Source organism: Rhineura floridana, chromosome 14, assembly GCF_030035675.1.
Source record: "Rhineura floridana isolate rRhiFlo1 chromosome 14, rRhiFlo1.hap2, whole genome shotgun sequence".
Taxonomy (NCBI): Eukaryota; Metazoa; Chordata; class Lepidosauria; order Squamata; family Rhineuridae; genus Rhineura; species Rhineura floridana.
This window is the reverse complement of record NC_084493.1, coordinates 27,653,949-27,681,535: the sequence shown is the minus strand read 5'-3', so window position 1 is coordinate 27,681,535 and position 27,587 is coordinate 27,653,949. Positions and strand designations below refer to the sequence as shown.

At 43.0% G+C, this 27,587-nt stretch overlaps 2 protein-coding genes across 5 annotated transcripts in view; one reads left to right on the top strand and one right to left on the bottom strand.

Annotated features, from left to right (window-relative positions):
• The window catches only part of RCN2 (reticulocalbin 2), a 130,817-nt gene extending 127,017 nt beyond the window's left edge, over positions 1–3,800 (bottom strand). For 2 of the 3 annotated variants that reach the window (XM_061595780.1, XM_061595781.1), the window contains exon 1: positions 3,358–3,800. In XM_061595780.1, coding sequence (XP_061451764.1) covers positions 3,358–3,507 — 150 coding nt within the window. In that variant the 5' untranslated portion in view covers positions 3,508–3,800. The remainder of the gene's footprint in view (positions 1–3,357) is intronic. The other variant, XM_061595784.1, reaches the window with a different exon arrangement.
• Positions 3,801–9,396: 5,596 nt separating this feature from the next.
• The window catches only part of SCAPER (S-phase cyclin A associated protein in the ER), a 306,133-nt gene continuing 287,942 nt past the window's right edge, over positions 9,397–27,587 (top strand). Inside the window, exons 1-2 of one of the 2 annotated variants that reach the window (XM_061595510.1) lie at positions 9,397–9,563; positions 14,239–14,314. In XM_061595510.1, coding sequence (XP_061451494.1) covers positions 9,508–9,563; positions 14,239–14,314 — 132 coding nt within the window. In that variant the 5' untranslated portion in view covers positions 9,397–9,507. The other variant, XM_061595511.1, reaches the window with a different exon arrangement.

Here is a 27,587-nt window from a genome sequence, read left to right as displayed (position 1 = left end):
AGTTGATATGGTATCTTTTCTCCTTGTTCATTTTCAATAGCTGTAAAAGGATGTGATCGGGTAATTAAGGTGTTCTTTGACAGTCGCGAAGTGAATTTTAAAGTATTAGTTGGCAAAGATAAGCTTGAAGGCTCATTGTGTATTAATTGCGACTCAGACTGGTCTTGTATTGGGGTTTCAGGTGATGTCGTTAGTTTCTTTGTATTCTCTAAAGATTGTATTAGAACTTTCAGTCTATTAATAGTCTTAAATTGTTCGTTGGGATTGAGATCAGGATACAGGTCAAGGAGCAATTGTTCTTCCGGAAGCTTCAATATTGGATATTGAGTTTCTTGATCTATAGGAGAGTTGTGGACGTTCTCTATTCGTCGAGTATTCGTCTTTGGATGTGAATGAATAGATAGGTTTGTGTGACAGAATGGAGTTTCAAAAAGGCTTTGCGGTGGAGTGTAGTTTTCAAAGTATCTTACAACCCATAGACGGTTGTAGGCAAGTGTCTCTTTAAAAGTGTAGAGGAGATGTGCATTTCTCACATCATAAAAGGAGATAACTGCTCTAGCTGTAACATAATTGTAAAAGAAGTATTGTACCGACGAGATTGAGTTTATGTCAATGGTGCCGGGAATTATTTCCTCAAGAAGTTCCCATAAATGCTGTTTGCGTTCCCTCTGTGGGAGCCATCTCTTAACTTTAGGGAAATTCGAAAGTACTAATTTTCTTGGGTTTAGAACTAGTTTCCAGTATCGGTTCTGTGTCTGGTTTGATGTCACTATCTTATTGTTTTTTTGTTGGGTTTGGATCTGGTGGAGTTCCTTATGAAGTTCGTTATAAGTCATCTGTGATGTCTTCTGTATTATGGTCTCTTGAGTTGAGTTTTGAATTAATGAAACGGTATTTGATCCTCGAGAAAATTCGGGCTCTCGAAGATTCTGACAGAGCTCCTTTCTGGCAGTTCTTGTTTCTTTTTCCTTTTTTTTTCTTTTTTGGAGCTCGACGTGGCGGATCTAATAGTTTGTATAGTTTCTTAAAGTTCATGTGAGACTTTCTTGTTAAGTTGTTTTTTTTATGTTCTTAGTTTTTTTCTTTTGTTGGTTTGTTTGTGAATTCATATTAGTCTTATTCTTTGAAGATAGTTTCCAGTCCTTTCTCCTAGTTTGAGTAGTTTGGGATGTTTGTTGTATTGGCATTTGGTGAGCTAGTTTGAGAGTCTATTTTTCTAGTGAGCGCAATTAATGTTGTTAATAAGGGACTTAGTTGAGTGAGATATGTAACAATTTGGGAGAAATATTGTATGGTTGCTGAGATCCATTTAATCATTGTTATATTCGTCTCATTGTTATCCTGTGTTGTATGAAGTTTAAATCCTTCATGGGGTTTATCCAATTCTGCAATATCATGTTCTCTTTGCTCATTAGGTAAGACATCATTTAAATTAATAGAGTCATAGAGATCATATTCGATATGTGAAATTGAATTTATTTTTAATGAGGATGGCGAAGATGGTATTAAGGTTTCTATACTTTTGATAGACTGCAGTTCTGGTGTTGCTTCATTGTAAGATGATTCAAGAGAGGGCATGGAGCTGGGTGTGGACAAATTAATTGGAAAATCTTTCAAGTAAGAATCAGAAGCAGGAGTAGAGGACTCGCTTTGCTCAGCCCATTTTAGTTCTTCGGCTAAGTTAGGGCAGGATGAATCCTCCCACTTAGAGACTAGTATTTCTGTTGCTTAAAGAGATATCAAGGACATCCTTGTTCGTCCTAATTATAGGAGAAGGGTGTGAATTTGATGTTGACATTTCATTACTTTCTTTTCTTCCCACTTTGCTATTATTTGCTTTGTAATATTGTGTAATCTCCATCTGTTTATGGTTGCGAGAGGATTTTCGAGAGCTAGTTGGAAGAGCTTCAAGGGTGGGAGAAATACCCAGCGTTTTACATGCATTTCTAGTGAGAACCATCATGATGTAGTGTTAGGTTAATATATTATTTTGTTCATCATAGTCACTATAGATGGGCGAAATAGAATAAAATAGTCTCTTAGTCTCTTGATATAAGCTTTACGCTTTTAGTTACTTACAGTTGGAAAATAGGCTCCACGCTCGAAGTCTGTTGTGTCTCAGCTTTAATTATAAAACGTCCAGAGAGCAGGGAGTAGCCAAAGAATGAGAGGTAATCAGCAGATAAAAACAGTCCTTCCAAGTAAATGATGTTCCTGTATAGTCCTTGAAATAATTAAGGAGTTTTTTGAGCACTGGGTAAGTTATTTTGATCTCTTTGTCTGGGGAGCATTAAAATTAGCTTCCTCCTAGATCGCCATCTTGCCGGGTAGATCTGGGTGTAGCAAAGAAGTGTGTATATCTATTCAATGTTCTCTAGCGCACATCCATACAAATACATCTGATGATGGGGAGGCTCAACTAATCTGTTAATTTTGAAGGTGCCTCAAGTCTGGTTGGGAGTTTTGTTGTTGCAAAAGATTAACACAGTGACCCCTCTAGCTGATGCAAATGCATACTCACAAACACTGAGTGCACTCCTGTGTTTGTTTACATTGCCCCAAGATTTAGCAGGGTGAAGGGCTACATGTAAATGTCTTAAATAAGTACCTGATTATTTCAGTCCCATTGAGTTCAATAGGATATAATAAGCATGCATAACATCGTATCCAGGAGCACCACACACTGCAGGGGCTACTATTTCCACATGTCACATATGCCAAAGTTATATATATCATGAATTGCAATTGTGTACTTGTTTGGTAGGTTTACATGCCAGCTTTTTAACTGGAATCCTTTGATTCAAAGTTAAAAAAGAGAAGTCAGATTTATTTTAAAATACCTATACCACTCCTTTCAAATATATAAATTTAAAGTGCAGTGCACCAGTACATAATAACATGGCTGTCTTCCCACCTTTTTTCCCTCTGTAATATTTTTAAACAAAAGAACAAATTCTGTGTTGTCTTTTAAACCAGTAGCGCTCCCAGAATGATCAACCGATGAATTGAGCATCCAGTCAGGCGGCGAAAGTACTTCAACAACGCGTAGTAAGACTTGCAGAGGGGGGCGGGGGGTCGCTAACAATATAGTCCTCGGGACGCGAAAAGACGTGTTCCAAGCACACCTTTATTTTCCTCTGTGAAATGGGCGTAATCACACCTCGTTTCCTATGACACCCCCTTCTCTTCCACAGGCCCCACCCCAAAGAACCGGCCACCACCAGTCCCGCACGGGACAGCGACCTCTCCCCAGTCCTGTGGTGCCGAGAAGAGGGCGCGCAAGGCCCAGACACACCTCAAGAAAAGCGCCCGCCACCGCCAGTGCCCACCGGCGCGGCCTACCTACGTACGACCCACCTGGCCCCCCAGCAGCGCCTCCCGGTCATAGTCCGGCCGATGCTCGCCGTCGCTGCCGTAGTGCTGCCGCTCACCGAGTCCCTCTCCCGCTGCGCCCAGTCCCCGGAGCAGCAAGCCCAGCCCCAGCAGCAGCGGAGGCGGTGTCCTCATGTCGACTGAGGGAGAAATTCCTTTCCCGCTTCGCCTTTGCGCCTCACAATCACACACCCAGCAGGAGGCGGCGGCAGCGGCGGCGGCAGCCAAAGGGACTGAGGCAGAACCCAGCGAGAGGCTATTGTCCTAATGACGCGGCCGCTTTGTGACGGCCCGCTCCGCCTCAGGCAGCGCCTCCCGGGTGAAGGCCTTGGCCGCCGCCTCAGATGCTGTTGGCTCCTCCCTGAGCAAGCGGGCAGGCCTCGGCCCGCGCCCGGAGGCCGGCGGAACCGCCTGTGAGGCGGGCAGGTGGCAAAACAAAACGGAGCCCGGACTATGTATTTCTGTAGGGTATTTACATCCCACCGTTCAGTTTAGATATACTGTTTGGAGATACGATAGGCGGACTGAATATGATTTTATTGTGTTTTATTGATACTGCACCCCACTTTGGAATTATTTTATAATGAAAAGCGGGCTTCTGCTGGGAGGAAGGGCGGGATATAAATCAAATAATAAATCAATAAATAAAAGCGGATAACAAATTATGCGTGCTATGCAGCACTTTTTTGTATGCGGATAACAAGTGCCTCTTACCTGGAGTTCCTTGGGAATTCTAAAAAAACAAAAAATCAGTGCCGCTTTGAAATTTGGTCAAAATCAGTGCCGTTCTGAAAGATTCACTCCACTATCTTCATTCAAAATAGCACCCAATGGTGTTCAAACAACTGGCAATTTCCTGGCATTTCCTACTGGTATCTAATCACTCTTTGGAAATGGCTAAATTCTTTCCCACAGAGATTTCCTTGTGGCAGGGAGTACCATAGTTCAGCTTTCCCCAAGCTAAATACATTTCTTCTCCTCTTCTCCTTTCTCCCTTAACTTGTACCCTGTACCCATCCCAAACTCCCCACTTTTTTCATCCTTTCTCCCTGCTCCTTTTACATTTGGTTTTTCATCCTGTAATAGCTTCCCCTTCCTGTTCCCTTCCTCGCTATTACCAGTTTTATTCTTGTTCTTAAAGTAACCTTTTGTCTTTCCTTCAATGCCCCCTCTGGTTCTTGTATCAGAGCCATAAAGATAATTCCATGCATGAATTTTATTTAGCTCATAAAACTAATTGTTTCCCTTGCTCAAGAGCTCCTCCAGTTTAAAACATACATCTGACAAATGAATAGAGGGGACAAGAGCTGAGAATAAAAATTAAAGCATCTTTTCTCAGAGCCGACCTGGGAGCTTCTTTTTTCTCTCTCCCTCGGTCCTTCCCCCCCTCTTGGCCAGCCTCCTCCTCCCATTTCCTTTTCTCATCTCTCCCCTACCCTCCACCTTTGCATGCTGCCGCCTTGCTGCCACTTTGCTCTCTAACCAAATCCCATCATGTGTACCTGTGCACTGCACATGTAGGGGATGGCTGCCAGAGGGTGTTCGACCAAAAGGCGACTGCATAACCAGAGGTGGGTTGATGTGCCGAGTCCCACTGGTGGTCCCTTGCCCACAGTTTGAGAAACACTGTCATATTGTGCAATGTTCCTGTTCCTTGCCTTGTGTATATTTTATACCTAATTGATTTGTTTCAAGATAAAAGGCCAATTAAAAAAGTATTAGAGCCAATGTAGTGGTTGGACAAGGACTAGGGCAGGGCTTCCCACACTGTGGTCCGTGGACCACTGGTGGCCTGTGAGCTTCATTCAGGTAGTCCTTAGCATGTCTCCATTAAATACATTGACTTTTAATTGTATTTTATTGCTTCTTTTGTTTCTTATATTGTTATTTTATATGCAATATAAGAAATAAAAGAAGTAATAAAAGTACAATTAAAATACAGAATTTAGCACAGTGCTACAACAGGTAGAAAATTCATTAAGTGGTCTGCCAAGACCCTCAGCAATTTTCAAGTGGTCTGTGGGAGAAAATGTTTCGGAACCACTAGACTAGGGAGACCCCCACCCCCTTGCACGCCATACATTTAATGCATATGGCTTCCTCCAAAGAATCCTGGGAACTAGTTTGTTGGGGGTGCTGGAAATTATAGCTCTGTGAGGGAAAACTGAGTTCCTGGGATTCTTTGTGGGAAGCCATGACTGTTAAAGTGGTCTACATGTGCTTTAAATGGATGGTGTGGATGTGGTTTCAGGTTCAAATCCTTATGAAGCATGCTAGGTGTCCTTGAGCCTCTTAGCCTAACATACCTCACAGAGTTGTTGTGAGGACAAAAAAAGCCCTCTGTCAAGTCTGTTTTGGTCCAGAGTTGGAGGTGCAAACAGCACAGAAGTTAATTACTTTTTCTGATTTTACTGTTGTGACCTATAAACAATGCATTGAATTAACGCAAAAGTATTTTAGTGATGGAGTTATTAGAGTAAATGATTGCTGTTTAAAAGCATGGGAACAGAGGAAGCTGCCTTATACTGAGTCAGACCATTGACCCATGTAGCTTAGTATTGTCTACACTGACTGGCAGCAGCTCTCCACAGTTCAGATGGGGGTCTCTCCTAGAGATGATGGGGATTGAAGCTGGGATTTTCTGCATGCAAAGCAGATGGTTCTTCCACTGAGCTACAGCCCTTCTCTGGATGCTTACAGCACTTACACATATGAGCACAAGAGGCATTACAATCTCCACTTCACCATAGGTTGAAAGATGGGTAAATGCTTAAAATAACAAAATCAGGTATTACAAAACTATTCTTAATAAAGCCCAGAAAATGCAAGCAACGGCATTTTCATATCTAGGATGATAAAATGATTGCCTTCCCAAGCTGTCTTTGTTTACTGGAAGCTCAGCAAGAACTCCTTAGCAACAAAACCACATTTTTCCTTGACAGCCAGTCTTTGCAGGTATGCAACTTTTTTTGTGACTTTTTAACATGTTAGGATTCATCGATGCTAGGATTTTATAGGGCAATTATGCTTATTTGTTGTTCTCTTTACATGGTCTTTAACTTTCCAGAGCTCATGTTTCTCCTGGTCCATTCAGCTCTAAAATGAGTGGAAATGCATGAACCATTGAGGGTAGACAGGAGCCAGATGGGTGTGGACAATGAAGCACAAAGATTTCTGAGCTAGAGAAACTATCTGCAAAAGACAAAACTACATTTCCTTCTTCTATATTACATTGAAGCCCAGTGTCAGAGCGATAGTCTTGGACAGGAACGGCTGCTTTGTATGTTCCTGTTCAATAGAAATTTAGGTTTTACAATTTAGGTTTTATTAGGGCCAGGACATTTTTTTTTAAAGGAATTGTTACTGGGTGTCCATTTTTTCATTCAAATAGCTTACCCAAGGAAGCCTCTCTTATCATGTACCTGATGTTTGTGGATTGAAGTTACAGTGGTGCAAAGTAAAAACAAACAAATAGGGAGTGAATACAGCCTTTCAAATGTATTTACATAAGATAGTAGCCTAGCAAAATTCTTCCTAGCCTACCCATCCACCAGTAAATGCATGAATTAAAAAGCAAATTAAAATTAAAAACTGTTGCTTATAATTCACGCCCTGTTGTAGCAGAATTCTTATGAACAAAAAGACAAAGATATGGAGAACCACACATCACAGTGTACAAGGAGAGAGATTTTGTTACATTTTTTAGAAGTATTGGTAGTGCATAATAACCCTAAGAATTATTGTATAATGTGCCCCTATGTTCTACTGTTTCTAGTCAGTGTTTCAATTCATTGGCTACCAATATGAATTTGTGTTCTTTGTTCATTGATTAAATGTTATGTGTCCATTTGTGTCCACCGGGTGTCCAAAATCTGGGAGTGGATGTCCATTTGGACACTTAACTGTTACTTAAAAATGCCTTGATTAGGGCTGTGAGCTAATTAAAGAAATCTCAGTTGACTAGTCAAATGGTTTTTAATCAAGGTCTTCATTGATTACATTTGCATACATTTGTGTTTGACTAAAATAATAGTTTTGAAGAGAAGAGCATAAACAGCTGGAGGTGCCATTTGGAAGAGGTATGAAGGGGGAATGCCTCTTTTTAAGATGCCAAGTTGATTGTTTCATCATCTAGCACTGTCATTGTAAGAAGTGTTTGTTTTGCATACATTCTAGCTCTAATTTAATTGTCACTATCTGTACTTATTGCATTGCATTTCCCTTTGACACCACGGTTCACCTCACCTCATAATCATGTGTACATATACCTGCAACTGTGGGTTGCACTATATGCATCTGATGAAGTGGACTTTAGTCCATGAAAGATTATGCCATAATAAACATTAGACTTTAAGGTGCCACAAGACTTTTTGTTGTTTTTGCTGTAACTGACTAGCATAACAACCCTTCTGGAAATTCTTCTAAAATGTCATCTCCCATCTGCAGGTTTTTTTTAAAAAGTACTTGCCTTGAAAATAATTCACTTTTAAAAGTGTTTACTTTATTAAAATATATTGCCAGGGATGCTGGCAGTGTGACTGCTGTTGCTCTATGCTTTGCATAGTAGCATTTTTTATCCTTATTTTTTATGCTGGGAGTATATAGAATACACGCTAACAATGCAATCCAAAGCATGCTTACTGGGAAATAAGTCCCACTGTGTTCAGTGGAACTTATTCCCTAGCAAGTAAATTTAGGGTTGCAGAATCAATTATTGCAGTGTTGTGGCAACATAAATTACCTGCCTGTGTGGTAGGTTGTTGAGAGACAATGACTGGCTCAAGTTCACCCAGTGAGCTTCATGGCCAAGCAGGGATTTTAATCCAGGTCTTCCAGGTCCCAGTCCAACACTCTAACCACTATACTTAAAAAGAACCCTGGTCAGACCAAAGGTCCATCTAATCCAGCATCCTGTTTCCCACAGTAACCAATCAGACACCTCTAGGACAGTGATCCCCAAACTTTTTTCCCCACGGACCACCTGAAAATTGCTGAGGAACTTGGTGGACCACTTAATGTTTTTTCTGCCTGTTGTAGCAATTGTAATGTGCTATATTAGATGCTATATGATTTGTAGCTGTATTTTTATTGTTTCGTTTATTGTATGGAATTCAAATTGATATACAATACAAGAAATAAGAGAACCAATACAAATACAATTAAACATCAATATGAGTATTTTATTCATTAGGCAGATTTATATCCCACTTTTCAACTAGGATTCTCAATGAGGAGAATGTAATGTGAACAGGCCATGAACCAACGGAATGAAGCTAATGGAGCAGTTTGGGAAGACTTGCTTTAGGAAGCCCACAAAACAACGTGAAGGCAATAGCCTTCTACTATTGTTGCTCCACGGCTGCTGGTATTCAGTGGCATATTGATTCTGAATATGGAGGTTGCAGAGGTGGTATGTTACTGAATACATGGGCCATTGATTTCATTTCAGTGTCACTTACTCCTTTATTAATTGTGTGCAGGATTGCAGCCTAAAACAGTGTACAGCATATAAAACAGAAGCATGCACATTGCTCCCAGCCCAGAGAATTTGCAGTTTCATACCATGAAAATCTTCATCCTGGTTCCTAAAGCCACAAATGATCCACTTTTTGTCCATCATGTGTCCATGCATTTTCATTATTTTTCAGATAATAAGCCTGATTTGAAATAAGCATCAAACATCAATTCGAAAATAAAAGATGATGAGACAAACAATGCAATCCAATACATGTCTACTCAGAAGTAAGCTCCATTGGATTCAATGGGACTTACTCTCAGGTAAGTGTGTATTGGATTGCATGCAAAATTTCCCAAGGCTATTAACAGGAATTCTTTATTTCCCTGATGAGAAAGTCACTCTCATTTACATTTCTAACGGTGCAGAGAAAAATCCATTTCCGTCAGAAGGCAAGATTAAGGGCACACAGCTTCAATCACTCCTGATGAGCATGCTCATAACAAATCGCGACGAGGCTATCCGATTTCCGAGTGAGGGCAAAAGCAGCGGCCGGCGACTTCGGCCGCTGTCATCGAGCACGCGCAAAGCCTCCCCGCGCACGCTCAGTTAGCATCCCAGTCTGGGAAACTTGCTCAAAGAGCGTTTTTAGTCGCCGCACCGGCTACCGGCGGGACGAGATGACGTCACAGCGGCGGGACGCACGCAGGCGAAATAGCGCTGCGAGAAGGAGAGTGTAAGTGGACGGCCGCTTATTGCGCTCCGCGGTAAAAAGGGGAGGGGCAAAGCTGGAGGGGGCCGGGGCAACAAGATGGCGGCGGGCCGGTTCCTTCCTTCACTAGGGCAACCCTCGGAGGGCTGGGCCAAAGGGCCTCCCTTCTTCCTCCGCCAGGCAGTTGTGACTGACTAAGGCGGAGAGTGACGTGAAGGTGTTAACAACCGGGGGGGTTGTGACGGAGGGGTTGCCTCAGGCCCCCCAGGCAGGCGGGCGAGCAAGCAAGATCTTTTGACTGCGGAAGATTCCCAGTCTTGGGAGTTGCGGGCATCAGTGACAGTCTCCCTGTTCATTCTGTCTCTCTTTTTCTTTTTTAAAATAAATATTACCCCCCCTCAATAACAGATACGCTAAATATAAATGTTCTCTTTCCTCTTCTCCAAAGACTAGATTCGCACGTGCCACTTGAAATGTGTCTTTCCGTCTTCTGCTGATGGATGCATGTGTGACAGTTTGACATGCAGGTTGTAGAGGACTAGAAGCAGGGTTAATCTGTTTGCCCGTTAAACACTAGCAAGTTTATTATGGCATAACATGTTTAGTTGTGAAAGCTTATCACGCAGTAGGTCCGTTTTTAAAATGCCACAGCATATGGGAGTTAAAGGTTTTTTGGATGATGGCTGGGGGTTCCTTAAGAGATGGGAACATATTTTAGATGGAGTTAATCTATTGTTAGTCTATTGTAGCAAAAATGGCGAGTAATCTGTAGGGTTGTGTATGTTTTGAAATGGCTTTTTTCACCTTTCCTTTAAGTACCTCTGTTAATAGCCATGGCATACTTCTCTTACCCAGATTCTCCTCGTTTTCTATGATCTTAAGTGTCTTGTGACCAGCCATTTCCTTCATTTTCCAGCTCACTGTAATCTCAGGTGAAGCTGCCAAGATTGAGTGAAAGTCAGATCAGTTTCCATAGTATGAGATTCTTTTTCTTAAAAAACAACATATTCATACATCTACTTCTGGTTTATGTAGTAATACCGTTAATAAACAATATTTTCAAAAGCAACATTGATGAGGCCTGGGTTAAATTGATGAGGCTTTTGTAAGTTTCCATCCAGAAAGAAAACCTCCAGTGGAGACTAGAGAAGGGGAATGATAAAGGAACTGGCGGGAGAGTAGGTAACACAGAAAAGGGACTTATGCCATGTTACACTATCGTCAAACATACAATCATGGGATTGCATTTCATACTAGCCACAAAACAGTATCATCCAGCAACTAGGACAAGTGTAGAACTGTTTTTCTCTAGCATTACATGTCGCCATATCCTCTGCAATTAAAGGGGGGGGTGAGTGTAATTTGTGAATGGTGATAAATGTGCACTAGCTGAAGCAGAAGAAGATTCCTGAGTGATCATTAAAGTGCTTGAAAACAATTGTATGATTTCTGGACTGATTCTTCCTGAGGCCTCTAGCAAATTCAAATTCAACTATTGCTAGAGGAAAGAAGGTGAAGGTGGTGCTGGGGCAGCTATTGAAGCCTTGATGACTGCATTACTGAGGGTTTCTGTTCTGCGTACTTGCCCTTTCAAAACAAAAAAATGCTTTCCCTCTATTATTCTTATTGAGGCACTGCTGACTCTTGGCACACAAGCAATGCTTCCCTGACCGGGGTGGGGGAACATGCAAAATATTTTCATTCTGTAACTATATCTGTATATCTTTTTTCTTTCCCCAAAAGTGGCTACACAGTTTATCAGGACTAAAAGTCCCATAATGGATATAACTTTGCCTTCCATGGTATGACTATCACCTTTCCTGTTTCTCCTAAAGACAGATTCTTGTGGCACCTTAAAGTCTGTCTTAGTTGATCGTGGCATGACGGGGGCAGAATTAGATGTTTTGCTGCACGGCACCCGCCACTCCTACATCTTTGTCAGCCTCTCCCACCCTGTCAGCCTGTGCCCTTGCTCCCTGTATGTTTTTGACAGTGGCCACTGGCACTGTCTTCTCACTCCTGTACCTTGTCACCTTCTGCAGCTCACCCCACCACATGATGCACCTGCATGGCCATCTCTTTCTTCTTTCTCCTCCTCTGGTGGAAGATTGTCCTGGGAAGCACTTTTAGAGCTTCCTAGAGTGACCAATTTTAAAAATCCTGACTGGGCTGGTACCATCTTAAGATGATAAGAAGAGCCCTGCCAGAGCATATCAGGGGCCAGTCTAGTCCAGCATCCTTTTCTCACAGTGGCCAACCAGATTCTTATGGGAAGACTGTAAGAAGGTCCTAAGTGGAACACCACTCTCCTCACATGATTTCCAGCAATTAGCACTCAGAGACATACTGCTTCTGACAGTGAAGGGAGAACATTGCCATCAAGGCTACTAGCCATTGATAGACTTATCCTCTATGAATTTGTTTAATCTTCATTTTAAGGATTGTGGTAGCAAATTTGATAGTTTAACTATGCCCTGTGTGAAAAAGTACTTTTTGTCTGTCCTTCCTACATTCAGTGTCATTGATGCCCCCTCCCCTGGGTTCTGATATTACGAGAGAGAGAAATGTCTCTCGATCCACTTTATCCACACCATGCACAATTTTATATGCCTCTATCATGTTTCCCTTTGCTGATCTTTTGTGTTTCAACTAAAAAGTCCCAACCTTTGCTCATAGGGGAGTTGCTCCAGGCCCTTGACCATTTTGGTTCCCCCTTTCTGAACCCTTTCCCAATCTACAATATCTTTTTTGAGGTGCTGTTTCACCATAATTTATTTATTTATTATTTGATTTATATCCCACTCTTCTTCCCAGCAAGAGGAGATTTGTATGATGGTATTGTGATACTGGTGTTAAGATCTTGAAGACTGTTATCTGAAAAGAGCCTGCAAGATGGTGCTGGTTCTCTAGTATGGTGCTTTCAGCCAGTTGTGTCTCCTTAGTTCCCTTCCACCAGAAAAGGGGCAATAGGAGGAAGCTGTGCAGAGGGCACTCTGTGTGTGTGGGTGGGTGGGTGGAATTATGTCCATGTCCCCATTCTTGGCTGCCCCTTCTGCAGTGGGGTTCTTCTGCCTCATGTTTCGGCTGCTCCATGGCATGTGCTTTCATAGGCAAAAGCCCATTTCGTCTGATGCACATTGTGAATTGAGCAGTATGTGTCGTCATCGGTTCATTGGGAGAAAAACAAAAACAAATGAAGGGCAAATTTGTGTTTGTTTTTATTGCTAAGTGTACTGGGCGAAGCTGACCGATTCAAATACATACCTTCTGAGCAAAAGAGAAACAGAATTTTAAGGATGTCATTCAAAACTGGAAGCTTTGTCACTCCCATGGAACTAGGATTTAATGTTTTGCATAATGAAATAAAAATGAACTGAGTGGGCTTACCATTTGGTTGTGTGTTTTGGTACCAAGAAAAGGACAAGGTAAAACAATCTTATGGTTTTGGATTGTGGTAAGGAAATAGTGGTAGTCAAAATAAAGCAGTTGCTTATTGCAGTCACAGTTTTGAAAGCCTAATGTTTTAGCAGTATCCCTGGCCCAGGTTGACCCATGTTGTTATGTCTTTAAAAATGTAAATAATCATAAATTAAGTTCAGCAATGAATCTGTTTATTGTATCATCTCCTATCAACAATTGGTCCTAAGGGGCTAGAGAAGGAATAGTATGGTAGATTCACACTTATACTAGGAGGGATGGCTTAAGCCCAATGTTGGGAATGGAGAAAATAAAAATAAGATTAAAGCAAAATAAAGAGACAGGATGGTTAGCTTGTCTAAGGGCATTGTTAGGTATGTTGTACTTAGCACCACCACAGTAACAATCTTTTCCAACTAGCCGAAACAAAGGTCCTGCTTTCATGTGCAGTGGATAAGCAAGATGGTCAACCAAGGATAAATCGGTAGAGTTGGTATCTATTTGCATGTTAGGAGTTGTTTTTTTTCTGATAAAATCATACTGTGCAAGGGAAATTATTTAAAAACGCATTCAGTTCTGGAAGCAACTAAAATGTAGTCAAAATAATGTAAGAGTTTGTATCTATTAAAGCCACCTATATTTTATTTATTTATTTATTGCTTTTCTACTCCACCTTTTCTCCAAGGAGCTCAAGGTGGCATACATGGTTCTCCTCATTTAATCCCCACAAGAACCCTGTGAGGTAGGTTAGGCTGAGAGGCAGTGACTGGCCCAGTGAGCTTTGTGGCTTAGTGGGGATTCGAACTCTGGTCTCCCAGGTCATCGTCCCACTGGCTATTCTCAAAACCTGTCAGTATTAATCCTGATTTAAAAAGAGTTTATGGCAATTATATGAACGTGGGAGATTTTCTTTCATTTTGTTAATGTAAGAATTAAAGCAATCTTCTACATCTGCTTCCCAGAGTGTCTTTTGAAATAGATTTTAGTTTTCTACAAGGTGATAATTTGGTTATTAAATAAAATGCATCATTTGTACATGTTTGTCTCTATAACAGCAGCATAATGCTCCAGCAATATTAGCATAACACCATGGTTTTGCTAGCATGGCAGTCAGTGTGCCTATTCTAAGGAATTATCTGCTAGGCCAGCAAAGTCTGGTCTGTTAGCAGTATAACTGAATTTGGTGCATGGTGTAAACATTATCTTGACTTCCCAACGTCAAGAAAAAAGCTCTTGATGCTTAAGACTCAAATATTAAATGTTCAACTTTTATATTACACAGCTATGATGACTTCATGGGGTCTGCCAAAAATGTGATAAATGAATCTACTGCCGTAGAGGACAGTTATAACATGATGGTAAGTTGTATGCCGTAACAATATTTTACAATCTTAATTAATTTTGTTGTTATTTGAGCTTGGATTGGTGAAATTATATGTGAAGTCTTTTCCAGTTCCCACTTTGACCATGTAATAAGGAATCTGAAGAATCATTTGACCCAGTGCAGATACAGTGTTAGCTCCTAGCAAACTGTGGTTTACAAATTGGAAGCCTTGTCAAGTCAGATTTCCAGCTGTTTTATCCAAGGCTCATCTCCCTGATGTGATACTTGATATTTCCTACTCATTTCAGTGATTTGTGTTATTCGACAAAGGTTAAAAGAAAAGATCTGTGTACTTCTGCACCCTATACAAGTCCATCTCATGGTTGTAAACTGAGGCTTCAATCCTAATAAGTGCATTTGCCTGAGACTAAGCCTTGTTGTACTAAATAAGCCTTACTTCTGAGTAGACATGTATAGGATTGCACTGTGATTCATCTTAAAAATAAAATGGGGATTTCTTAAATATTTACAATTTCTTGTACGCAAATAGGGGCTACAATCAAATTTTGCAATATGGAGTGCACCTTCCCATTGATTTCCTGTCTCTCCCTTCCCTGCAATAAATACTCAACATTCTATTGTTCTTGTTAGTTGAATTTATATCCTGCTCTTCCTCCTGAAGGAGGCAAACACAAACAAAACAATTTAACAAGAAAAAGAAAGGCATACTATTTTTATTTATTTATTTTATTTATATCCCACCCTTCCTCCTAGAAGGAACTCAAAAACAGTAAAAAAATACTCCAAAAACACAATTACAATTAAAAATATTCTAAAACACAGTTAAAAATATTCTTTCTTAACTGATCTTCAGGTTACCAGGAACAGTCCCCATCAACCATCAAATGCCTGGGTAAACAGGAATGTTTTCAAATTCCTCCTGAAAGTCAGTAGCTTTCTAAGCATACTCGGTCATCGTGGAGATTTTTTTGCCCTGTTTTTTATTTTATTTTATTTTTTTATTTCTGCAACCTTTGGAGTTTCCCCAAGAATGCTGATATCTTTTGTTTGTTTCTCAGTGGCCCCATTTTGGCTACAAACTAGTTGATGCTTGTCAGCTGAATTTGCTATTACAGGGAATGATTTATTTTATTTTTATTTATTATATTTATATCCCGCCCTTTCTCCCAGTAGGAGCCCATTCAATGAATTATCATTGAATATGATAACTAAACTAACTTATCAATGTTGGTGTCGGGGACTGAAAAATTATAATTTATTGTGACACACAGGATATTTCTGTGGATTGTAATACAATTTTTATTTTCTTACAGTATACTAGAGATAGAAAACTTCAGACCCAGGGGCCAAACATGGCCCTACTGGCCTCTCTATCTGGCCCTTGGGGTCTCCCTAGGCCATGTCACTCACTAGCCCTACTTTGCTCCCTCCTTGGGTGTTTTTGCCTGGCTGGAAAGTGCCCTTGAACGCCAATAATGGTTTTTGCTTGCCTGGATTTATTTATTTGATTTACATCCCGCCCTTCCTCCCAGCAGGAGCCCAGGGCAGGATGGATTGAGGATAGAGGTGTGTGCTACTGTAAAAGATAACATTCACATTCGTTGCTGTGCCCACGTTTGTTTCTGGCCATCCCCCCCCCCCCAGCATGTGGCTCCTGGATGGTTGCCAGAAGGCAGTGTGTCTCTTGGAAATGTGGCCGCTTTGGGACATATGGTGAAAAGTGGGGTATACTTTTCCTAAATAAAAAAAAAAGTTCCTGCTCCATACAGGATGCAAGGAAGGAAGAAAGTTTCAGAACAAAAAAGTCTTAATGAAGTTTTTATTCTTTTTTTCTACTGTGTTATCTAAGTGGTAAATTGCAAATTAATCCCCAATACAGTAAACAATATTTTTCTTCACGCTATTTTTTTTTGAAGCTGATTTGGAAATCTTGGAAACGAGTGACACTTTTACATAATGTATTAGCTTATGGAAATGAGAAACTTTAATGTGCATGTACTGTATATCTATAGGCGTAGATAATCTTCTAATAGTTTTAATCTTGCGTGAGTCAGTATTTGATATGAATTGCTGTCTCAAATAACTAAGCTCTTCAGTTTTGCGTTTTAGTTTTCCTGAGCTTTTATAACAAGTAATATAAAAAACAGTAAACAGAACTCACTCCCTCACTCCCAATACACTGACAGTGAGTCAGTGTAGACAAAGGTGATCTAGATGGGCCAGTGGTCTAACTCAGTATAAGACATGTTTCTGTGTTTCTGCATTCTTGGCCTAAGAGGTAGCACTGGCATAGCACAGCTGTGGGAACAACCATTTAGCCTCTCTGTCTCTCCCCCTCTCCCTGAGTCATGTGATTCCTTTTAGTCCTCTGCATGGCCAAAGTGGGTTCTCAATTGTGTCGGAAGCCTCCACTGATGTGCAAGATTCCCCAATGCAGAAGTTCACTTTAATTGTACAAAGAACTGTGAGGAATTATGTGGCCCTGAGTGGTGGGGGCTGTCCCCACAGCCACACTGTACCCGTGTTGCATCTTAAGGTAATAAATCCTGAAGAGGGCTATAACATTGTGCTTATTTGGTTTGTCCCAGTTCACAGTATTTGTTTCCAGATACATGGCTACTGGCCATCAGTCTTCAATAAAACTGTTGGATTTCTGTCTCTGTTGCTGAAATTATTGTTTGCTGTGTTAACTGATCATTTTTAATCCCTTTTCTTTTTTTCTAACCCAGTCCACTTCTGTAAGTGTTCTGATGGATTTCAATTTTTGCACGGTTACTAGTCAGGCAGTTGTTTAAGAAATTAGTTCATAATTTGTTTTAGAAGCATTTTAAAGCCTCATTATTAATATACTCCAAGAATTTTTGTAACTTTCATGTTAGTTTGCATCAATTCCTAAAATGTCTTTATCTTAATTCATGCCCACCAAAGGTGTGTTTATGTCCCTTGTTCTAGGGCTGGGCAATGTATACTTGTTCTACTAGCCTTTTCTAGTTTTAAATTATTTCTGATTGTGCTATTAGTTTTTTTTTATGTTGCTAGCCACTTTGCATACTATTTTGTTGTGGAAAGGCAGTATATAAGTTATCTTAATAAATAAATACTGTAGTTATTCCCTCCAACAAAGAACGGTTCCTGTTTATAAATAGGGTCAAATATCTTTTTTTTAAAATCCCTTTCCTGGCCACAAAACAAGCTGGTTGAGGTGTCAGGTTGTATTACAATTGAATCCTCTTCTAAAACTTCTATTCCTAACTAACATCTTTCCCATTGGGTCATATAAATTGTTCCTTATTTTTCCTCCTGGAGTACTGTAATAGCTGGCCTGTCTGTAAAAGCAGTCCCATATTCTCTGAGTTAACCTTTTGAAGCAAGGATTCAAATGCAGTTAGTGGCCTAGTAGCTTGTAATCATAATAAATTTTTTCTTCATGAGACTTTGTGTTTGGAAGTGCTCTAGCCATGGTAGAGGGGACTCTAGTGATGAAAACGTTTTTGTTGCGGCACATACACACACATTGCCTTAGATATTTTGAAAATTGCCATGTATAAAAAGAGAATTAACCTCTTCTTAAGAATTTGCCCTAATAAAGAACGCTTCACAACAAGTATTTTAATGTATCTTTTCAAATCTAATGTGGCCATTTGCCAGAGTTTTACAAACAACAGGAACCACAGTGTTTATATTTGGAAGCCATTTTGAAAGCATTGTGAAGAATTTATTTCTATTTAAAAGGCCAGTCTCCCATAGATCTGTGTTTTATCAACAAAATGATTGGGAGGTCAAGACGTTTAGCTGTGAAGTCCTTACCCGTTCAATTCAGCAGCCTTCTGAAGAAGCCCATCCCCTGTCTGTGGATAAAATGGAAATTGCAGCTAGTTCACACATGATGTTTTTCTTCAGTATGTGAGCAATCCTAACTGTCTCTGGGTCTCACTTGGGCAAAGTTAAACTGTCAGGCAAATGGCAGATGCAACTGGCTACAATTCCTGTGCTGATCGTAAGAATTACTGCCAGCTATGTTCACAAGTGCCTGGTTCATGTGTTCAGCTGGTTTGGGTCTGTCAGGTCTGTTTGTATATAGAGTGGATGAGCCATTTTGTGTGATCATATGTTTTTCTGGTGCCTCTGTCCATTTTCTTTGACCTTCCCTTATCTTTGGAACTCATTGCCCCAGATACTCAAATGCTGCAGTCCCTCACGCTCCTTGAGAAGTGTCGAAAGCAACCTTCCCCAAACCTGTGCCCTCCAGATGTTATTGGACTCCTAACTTCCATCAGCACCAGCCATCATGGCCAGTGGTCAAGGATGATGGGAGTTGGAGTCCAGCAACACCTGTAGGACACAATGCTGGGGAAATCTGGCCTAAAGGAAGTACCTATTCTCCCAGACCTTTTCTAATTCACTGAGATTTTAACTTTGGGTTTTCAAAAACCCGGAAAATTGTTCTCTCCTACATTCACTGTCCTATTTGCTTGTAGCGAAGTTGGGGGTAATTGCTGATATATAGGTGGTGAGCAATCTTTTTTGGAAGATATGGAGGGCTTACAGGTGGGACAGGTAGCCATTGTGAGTCTTTTATTTTTCCATAGGAGGTGGGCCATCACTGTGGGAAATAGTTCCACCTATCGTGCGAAGGCAAGAATGTTTTTGAAGTCAAGACTAGGGACGTCATGCCCCTCCCACTCTCCAGTTCATTCTTGCCTTCGTACGAACAAGATTGGAATTTCACGTAGCATTTAGCTAAGTCTTGTATTTGTTTGTCTATTTCTCTTTAAAGCCTTTTTTCCGTTTTTGTGTCTAGCCTACTGAGGATCCCCTCAGAGACCGCGGCTGCGGCTCTCTTCCCCCTTTCCTCAGAGCTATTTAATTTCTTTTATTTCCTTGACTGGGGGCTCCCTCTGAGACCGCGGCTGCGGCTCTCTTTGTTTTGGCAGTTTCAAGCCCCCTCCCCCCCCTGTCGTATCCGTAGCCAGGGGGCTCCCTCAGTGACCGCGGCTGCGGTTCTCTTTTTTGATCGCTTTTGATCTCCCTCCCCCCCCGATCGTTGCCGCGGCTGCGGCTGATCCGATCTCAGCGGGAGCTTGCAGCTGCGGCTCCCGCCGTTACTCCTTTGCCTCAGATCGCCCTCGCTACGTGGCTTAAATCCCACTGCGAAGGGCTTTACAGACGGTGGCTCTCTCTGCGGTGGCTGCCGTTTTTCCCCTACCTGCTTCTTCCGGGGTTTTTCTAGAGCCGCTACTGCGGTTTTCGGCGAGACCGTGCTGGGCAGCCCTTCTCCCAGTTCGCTTCCGACGGCCGCCATTGCTCCTTCTCCCTCAGCCCTTTTTTGATCGTTTTTTCCCGCCCTTTTTTCCGGGCGCCATTTTTTGAAATTCAAAATTCCCGCCTTTTTTGTTACCATTTATTAAGCATCGGATACCTCCCCTGCAGGCTATCTATCTGTATGTTTGTGTAGATGTGCTGCTGACAAACTTACACAAGGCTGATTTACACACATTTTTACTGTGGCTGTAATCCTAGTGGCTGAATTATATTATCAAGGCTGGAGCTCCAATCCTAGTGGGCTGGATTATATTATCAAGGCTGGAGCTTTAATCCTAGTGGCTGGATTACATTATCAAGGCTGGAGCTTTAATCCTAGTGGCTGGATTACATTATCAAGGCTGGAACTTTAATATCAGTGGCTGACTTGTATTAAATCTGATTTACATTGTATATCCTGCCCCCTCTGGGGCCGTGAACAAGCCAAAAACCCAGCCTACAGCACTAATCTGAGTGTGCCAACTCTAAAACAGCCTATATTATATTAACGCTGATACCTCAGTGCATTCTGCCCCCTCTGTGGCAGTGCATTTCGCCATCTGCCAGTGTATCCTGCCCCCTCCGTGGTAGTACACTGTGCCAGTTCGGGTCTTTACATCCTGCCCCCTCCGTGGCAGTGTACTGCACCCAGGTTTATATAAGATGGCAGAACAGCCAGGTATGTCACCATCAACACACATGGTGCCAGATCAGCCAGACATGCCACAATCAGCCAAGCCACAATATCCTAACACGTCTAAGACCAGACATGCCAAAGCACTGGCTAAGACAAAACATCTTTCCAGCCATAGTAAACCAAAGCGACCTCGTTATGTCTCTGTGCCAACCACCGCCACAGCACAGACACACATAAGTGACATTTTCCATTCTCCTACTACTGCCTCTGACGAGGAAGAGTTTGTTGGCTTTCCCGCTCACTGTTCGCCTAACGAACCTACCTCTGGCTTACCGCCTCAGACATCTGTTCCAACAGTTCACCAGGCACATACATCTCCCACATCTGGTCTGCAGCTGTCTCCTGATTTCCTCTCCCAACTCCAAGCCATGCTGGCTTTTTTCACACGAATGCAGTCACTACCACAAGTTCCTGCCATACCCCCACTCAACATGGACCAACGTGCGTGCCATGAAGCTCATCCTTCCTGCTCACCAGATCCCTTTGATGTAGCCAGAGGCAGATGTACGGACGAAGCCTCGTATGCGGAGGAGTCAACTTTCACTGACCATGTTGAAGGAGACGACTGGAGCGACTATTCAGATCATGAGGAGGATACATCGTGTCGCTTGTTCAATACCTCAGATTATCAACCGCTAGCACGTAGGGTACTTCATACCCTTGGTCTCCAGACTGCGCCTTCAACTTCGTCCGCCCCAGCTATCAAAGGAGCCAAATCCCCTGCACCTACTGAACACTACATCCCGGTGCCGGACCCAATTGCCAAATTAGCCTCCGAAGAATGGGCTCATCCACTCAAAGCCCGACGCTTCAAGAACCTGGCTGACAGATTGTACGCCCTAGCCCCAGACTTTGCCACCAAGTTAGATGTCCCTGGCATAGATGAACCAATCGCTCGCCTCGTTTCAAGATCTCTTTTGCCCAGGGAAGGGGAATCCCACCTAAAAGATACTACTGAGCGACGAATTGACTTCGCCCTCCGCAAGAATCACGAGGCCACTGCCTTAGCCATGCGTGCCTCCGCTTCAGCCTCCATATTCTCCAGAGCCTCTATGATGTGGATGGATGACCTTCTAGAGGATGCTAACCCTGATCCTGTCGCCTTCAGAAGAGCACTATCGAAATTACGTAAGACAGCAGCTTTTGTGGCCGATGCCACTTTGGATGCCACTCAATTAGGGGCACGAGCCATGACGACTCAAATAGTCGCTCGTCGCACCCTCTGGCTTCGCCACTGGCAAGCTGATTCAGCGGCCAGACTGAACCTGGCCAAGGCTCCTTACTCTGGATCTCTACTCTTCGGCGAGGAAGCTCTAAAGGCAGTTCTGGTTGATCCAAAAGATGCCCAAAAACCGGTTCTGGCCACAGTCAAGAACATCGACCACAGGCCCTTCAGGCGATTTCCCTCCTTTCGTTCTAACCAGTCCTTTCGAGGAACGTGGCCAGGAGGACGAGGCCGCGACTTCAGACCCTATGACCCCAACGCATTCAGGGGCTCCTGGAACCGACGCTTCCAGGGCAGAGGTCAGTACCAAGGGCGCAGGGGCAACTCATCGTCCTCATATAGGGGAGGCCCTCGCATACACAAGTAGTATTAACGCCCTCCCCATAGGTGGCAGATTACTTAATTTTGGAGATCGATGGCTGCGCCTTACTACGGTCTCCTGGATCAGGGACCTTTTCACTTACGGCTATACCATAGAGTTCTGGGCAACCCCATCAGACAGATTCCATCCGTCTCCTTGCCCAAGGGCACCAGCCAGGCACAACATCATGCAGACATCACCTCTTGGACATAGCGGCAATAGAGCCAGTTCCCACAAATGAGAGGTCGGAAGGGGTGTACTCCCTCCTATTTGCTGTGCCAAAACGAGATTTATCTTGGAGGGCGGTATTGGACCTCAAGTTTGTCAACCGTTTTGTAACATACCGCAGGTTCAAAATGGAATCTCTCCATTCCATTACCGAGAGTCTGCATGAAGGAGACTTCCTGGCTTCTATCGACCTTAAGGAAGCGTATCTCCATGTGCCCATTTGCATAGCCCACAGAAAGTTTCTTCGGTTTGCCTTTGGCCACCAACACTTTCAATATAGAGCGATGCCATTTGGCCTCTCCTCTGCTCCAAGAGTATTTACCAAGGCGCTACTCATCCTAGTGGCTTACCTTCGGACCCAAGGGGTTCATATCTACCCATATTTGGATGATCTGCTAATACGGTCCAAGTCTGAAGAGCTGGCTCATCATCATTAATGATCACCCTCAATGTTTTGCAGACCTACGGCTGGCTTGTCAACTTCGACAAAAGCCATCTCCAACCAACCCAGCGCCTACTACACCTTGGGGCAATGTTGGACGCCCTGCAGGCAATGGTCTTCCTGGCTCCAGATTGCATCACTGCCATCACAAGCATCGCAAGGTCCCTGATGCAACAAACATCCGCAGACGTCATGCTTCTCGCCAGAGCGCTCGGGATGTTTATCTCCACAATCCACATTGTGCCCTGGGCTCGAGCCCACAATCGGCCCCTTCAGTGGACTCTGTTGCCTTTTCAAAAAGACATTGCCAGCTCCAACCATCGCAAAGTTCGTTTGAGCCCCGCTCTGCGCCTCTCCTTCCGCTGGTGGACCAAGGTTCAACACCTCTCCAAGGGCATGTCGTTCAGAGAACCCCGCAGAACCGTCGTGACCACAGACGCCAGCCTCATAGGTTGGGGAGCCCACTGCAACTCCCAGTACGTTCAGGGGGTTTGGCCCAACACAGAGCAATCTCGAAGCATCAACTGGCTGGAACTAAAGGCTGTCCACTTGGCTCTATGTCATTTTCAGTCTCTGTTCCCTTTGCATCATGTGCTCATTCGAACAGACAACACGTGTGTAAAATCACATTTGAACAGACAGGGGGGCACCAGGTCTCGTCCTCTGCAGGACTTAGCCTCCCTCATCTTTGTCTGGGCAGAACAACATCTACAATCCCTGAAAGCAGAGCACCTCAGAGGGATTTGGAATGTGACAGCAGATTGGCTCAGCAGACAACAGGTCTTCCCGGGAGAATGGAAACTTCATCCAGCCATTTTCCATCGTCTCCAGTGTCGGTTCGGCGCCCTCTCAGTGGACCTGTTTGCTTCCAGTCACAATTGCCAGCTTCCAAGGTACTTTGCCCGATACCTGGACTCAACAGCAGAAGCAGTGGATGCTCTGACAACACCGTGGCCAGACGGTCTATTGTACGCCTTTCCTCCCATACCATTGTTAGCCAAAACCTTGAGGAAGGCGCGAACCGAAAGGGCACAGCTGGTTCTGATAGCACCATTTTGGCCACGCCGACCGTGGTTCTCAGATCTTCTGGCAATGTCAATGATGGATCCTTGGACACTTCCAGTAACGCCAGACCTCCTATCCCAGGGTCCAGTACTGCACCAGGACCCTACTTGGCTCAATCTAACAGCGTGGCGTTTGAACGGAGACACTTGAGGTCAGCTGGACTGTCTGACGCTGTGATTGATATTATTTTGGCCTCGAGAAGACCATCTACCACTCGCATTTATCAACATACCTGGGTGGCTTTCTCCAAGTGGTGTCAGTCCCACCACCACGATCCATCCCAGGCCAATGTGCACCAGGTGCTCCAATTTCTCCATAGTGGCTTTATGATGGGACTTCGACCCAACACTCTACGTCAACATGCGTCTACTCTGTCATCCATTCTCTCAGTGTCCTCTCCTGGAGATCATATTTCCTCACATCCGTTCATCAAACGTTTTTTGAGGGGAGTCGCCCTGCGCTCTCCGGCTGTCGTCCATCGGTTCCCCTCATGGAGTTTGCCGAAAGTTCTGCAGGCTTTGCAACGCCCTCCATTTGAACCCATCAGGACTGTGCCCCTACGTATACTGTCCTTCAAGGTCCTGTTTCTGATCGCAATCACATCTGCCAGACGCGTTTCGGAGTTGGGCGCATTGTCTTCTGCTAGACACCTCTGCGTCTTCCATAAGGACTCTGTTGTGCTGAAGACTGACCCTTCCTTTCGTCCCAAGGTCGATTCAGTTTTTCATTGCAACCAGGACATTGTGTTGCCTTCCTTTTGCCCGGATCCTACCCATCCTCTTGAAAAGGCTTGGCATTCGTTAGATGTCCGGAGGGCTCTCAAGACCTACCTGTCTAGAACCCAAGAGATTCGACGAACGGAGTCTCTGTTTGTATCCTTTCATCCAAGGTCTGTGGGGCATAAAGTATCCAATTCTACCTTATCCCGTTGGTTAAGGGCATGCATTACTTTAGCATATGAGTCCCTGAAGCTGTCAGTTCCAGCTAGTATAACGGCTCATTCTACCAGGTCAGCTGCCACCTCGGCTGCTTTTGCCACTAATGCTCCTGTTGCCGATATTTGTAGGGCTGCAGTCTGGTCTACCCCACACTCGTTTATAAGGCATTATAAAATTGATCGTTATGCCTCTGCTGATGCATCTTTTGGCAGACGAGTGTTGCAACAGGTTCTTAATGAGGATTAACATGTGGGTGGTCCCTCCCTATATGGGTTGCTTTGGTACATCCCACAGTGATGGCCCACCTCCTATGGAAAATGTACCATTGGTCTCACCTGAAAGGTGATTTTCATAGGAGTGGGCCATCACGACCCTCCCAGTTGGAGGATGACTAGACATTTTATCAATGGGTTACATGTTATTGTTACGCTATTATATTTAAATGTAAGAGTGAAGTCAAGACTTTTAGTTCTGTTATGTTATGTAGTTATGTTAGAGTCATGTTGTTATGCATGTGACTATTATGTTATTTTCCTGGCGGGCCTGTTGGCCTTGTTCTTGTATTTTTAGATATCTCTTTTTAGACTCGCTACGAATGAACTGGAGAGTGGGAGGGGCATGACGTCCCTAGTCTTGACTTCAAAAACATTCTTGCCTTCGCACGATAGGTGGAACTATTTCCCACAGTGATGGCCCACTCCTATGAAAATCACCTTTCAGGTGAGACCAATGGTACATTCTTTGTTCCCTTGGCTACTGATTCTGGTAGCAGTGGTGACAGCAACACCGGGTGTAGTTGTCTGGGGTTGTAGACCCCTTACCTTTACTTTTGGGGTTAGTGGCGCAGCCAAGTCCCTATATATGAGCCAGTCAGCATGAAAGTGGAGCTTGTTAGCCAGTTGTCCTTTCACACTGATTGGAGCCAATCAGAGTGAAAGGAGATGAGTTAGCCACTGAGAAGACTCTTCTCAGTAGCTAACCCTCCCCTTTCATGCTGATAGGCTCCTAGGGACGTTTGCTGTAGTGGAGGACCGCAAGGGAAAGTGGAAAAGAAGGTGTGACTGTGAGGGGATATGGCATCACTAATAGTGAAGTACTATTATGAAGGGACCCTAGACTTCTGAATTTGCACTAACTACTGGGCTGCAGCACAATTCATGGCAACTGCCAGGTTACAACCACCATTCTCCCCCTCCCTTTCCCAGAATGCTCTATATGTTGTGTAATCTAGGGCATTTGGGAATGGGTAGGGTGGGGAGATAGCCACTTCTATTGGCAGCTGCTGTTTTTGTGTGTGTGTGACAGCTGTCCTTCCCCCCCCCGAATGTCTGAGGCAGTGGGGGTTGTAGTTAGCATCCACTGACAGGCACTGTGTTACACCACTGGTTGTAGCTGTAGCAAAAAGTGTAAAAAACGAAGCCATAACCATAAGTTCTCATTTTTTAAAAAAAATATCCTGTCCCCCTCAATCTCTCCCTAATTCTACCCTTCCCCCCCAACATTCTCCTTCCTCTCACAAATGTTGTGCTGACGGTTCTCATTTGAGAATTTCCAGCTCGATCCAACCTTCTTCAGTTGTCTTTCTTTACACCCTTCTTTCTTCCAGTATCTGTTTGCTAAGATGGCAAGCCTGGGAGCACAGTTTCATCATTGTCAATTTTGTTATGAATTATACAGGGCCTTATTTTTAAGTGGATCAGAAATGATAATGTTTAATACTGCACAACTCTGTATTGTTTTAGAAACATGTAGGTTTTCCCTCTCTATATCTTGTTTTTTAAGAGTGGCATATATATTGCATATAGTTTCAGTATAGCAAATCCTACAGCAGTGCTCAAGCTTGGTTTGACTAACATGTGAATTCTTTTCCTGCTCCCATTTTGAGTGAGCTTTTTAAAAGGAGTTTGTTTCTTTTGAAGAATCATTTCACCCAGTTGGGATATAATGTTGGTTCATGCAAACCATAGTTTGCAAGTAGGGAGATAGACCTGTGAATGTATGCAGTTTTTTCCCTTGTATTTCCTTGCTGGTATTTGACTGTGGTTTCATATGCAATAATACAAACCATGGGTTTCTTGCAAACGAAAGATTGAAACCATGGTTTGAAGTAGGTTTGCAAAACATGATTATAAGTGAATTTAACTTCTGTTAACCATGGTTGTATCCGACTACACACATAACATGAAACTACAGTTAACACTGGAAAGGAGATAACTAAGGAGAGGGTGCACATGTTGACAAGACCGTGGTTTGTTGGGAGCCAGTGGTAGCTCTGCACTGAGCTGCTACTTGTTCTTATTTTGCTTTCTTAGCCAAATGCTTCTATGTAATTTTCTTTCTTTAGGCAACAAAGATGTCTAGTGTTTAGAGTGGTGCCAAATTATTACAGTGCCATCCTGTTGTGGGAGAGAGATTGAACGTAGGGAGAGATAAGTTCAATAAATATACTAGGGAACTTGCAAAGCACATCTAAAGTGTGTGCAGCTGTGGATAGAGGCAATTTCACTGTTTCTAATTTGCCTCCATTTGGGAAAGCAAAACATTGTGAAAGAAGCAGTTCAGAGTTTTTCTGCATGGCACTAGATGGCACACTGTGGCTTTGAAATCAAGGCACTACAAGGTGAAAGAGAACATACGAACTGTCAGTGTAGTGCAGTGTGTCCTGTTCATATTCTGAATTTCACCCTATCCATTATTTCTTGGGAAATTATTTTATTGAATGGATGTATGTGGAACTGTTTCATTATAAGCCTCTGGATATATTTGCATGATACCCTTCCTGACCATGAGGGACCATTCTCAATAGGGTGCTTGTGCCTTGGGGCCTCTGTTATTAACTTGTCAAATAACTGGAACAATTTTCAGAGACCATCCCAAAATTGTAGTTGGATGGGCGTTAAAGGCCCTCTTAATAGCTCTTAAGACTGAAATGAAATTTTCAGTATTGGCACAAAGTTTTAGGAAAGTCTTTAATTGCATTTTTAATAGATCAAGTTGTCTAAACTTTGACTCTCCAGATGTTATTGGAG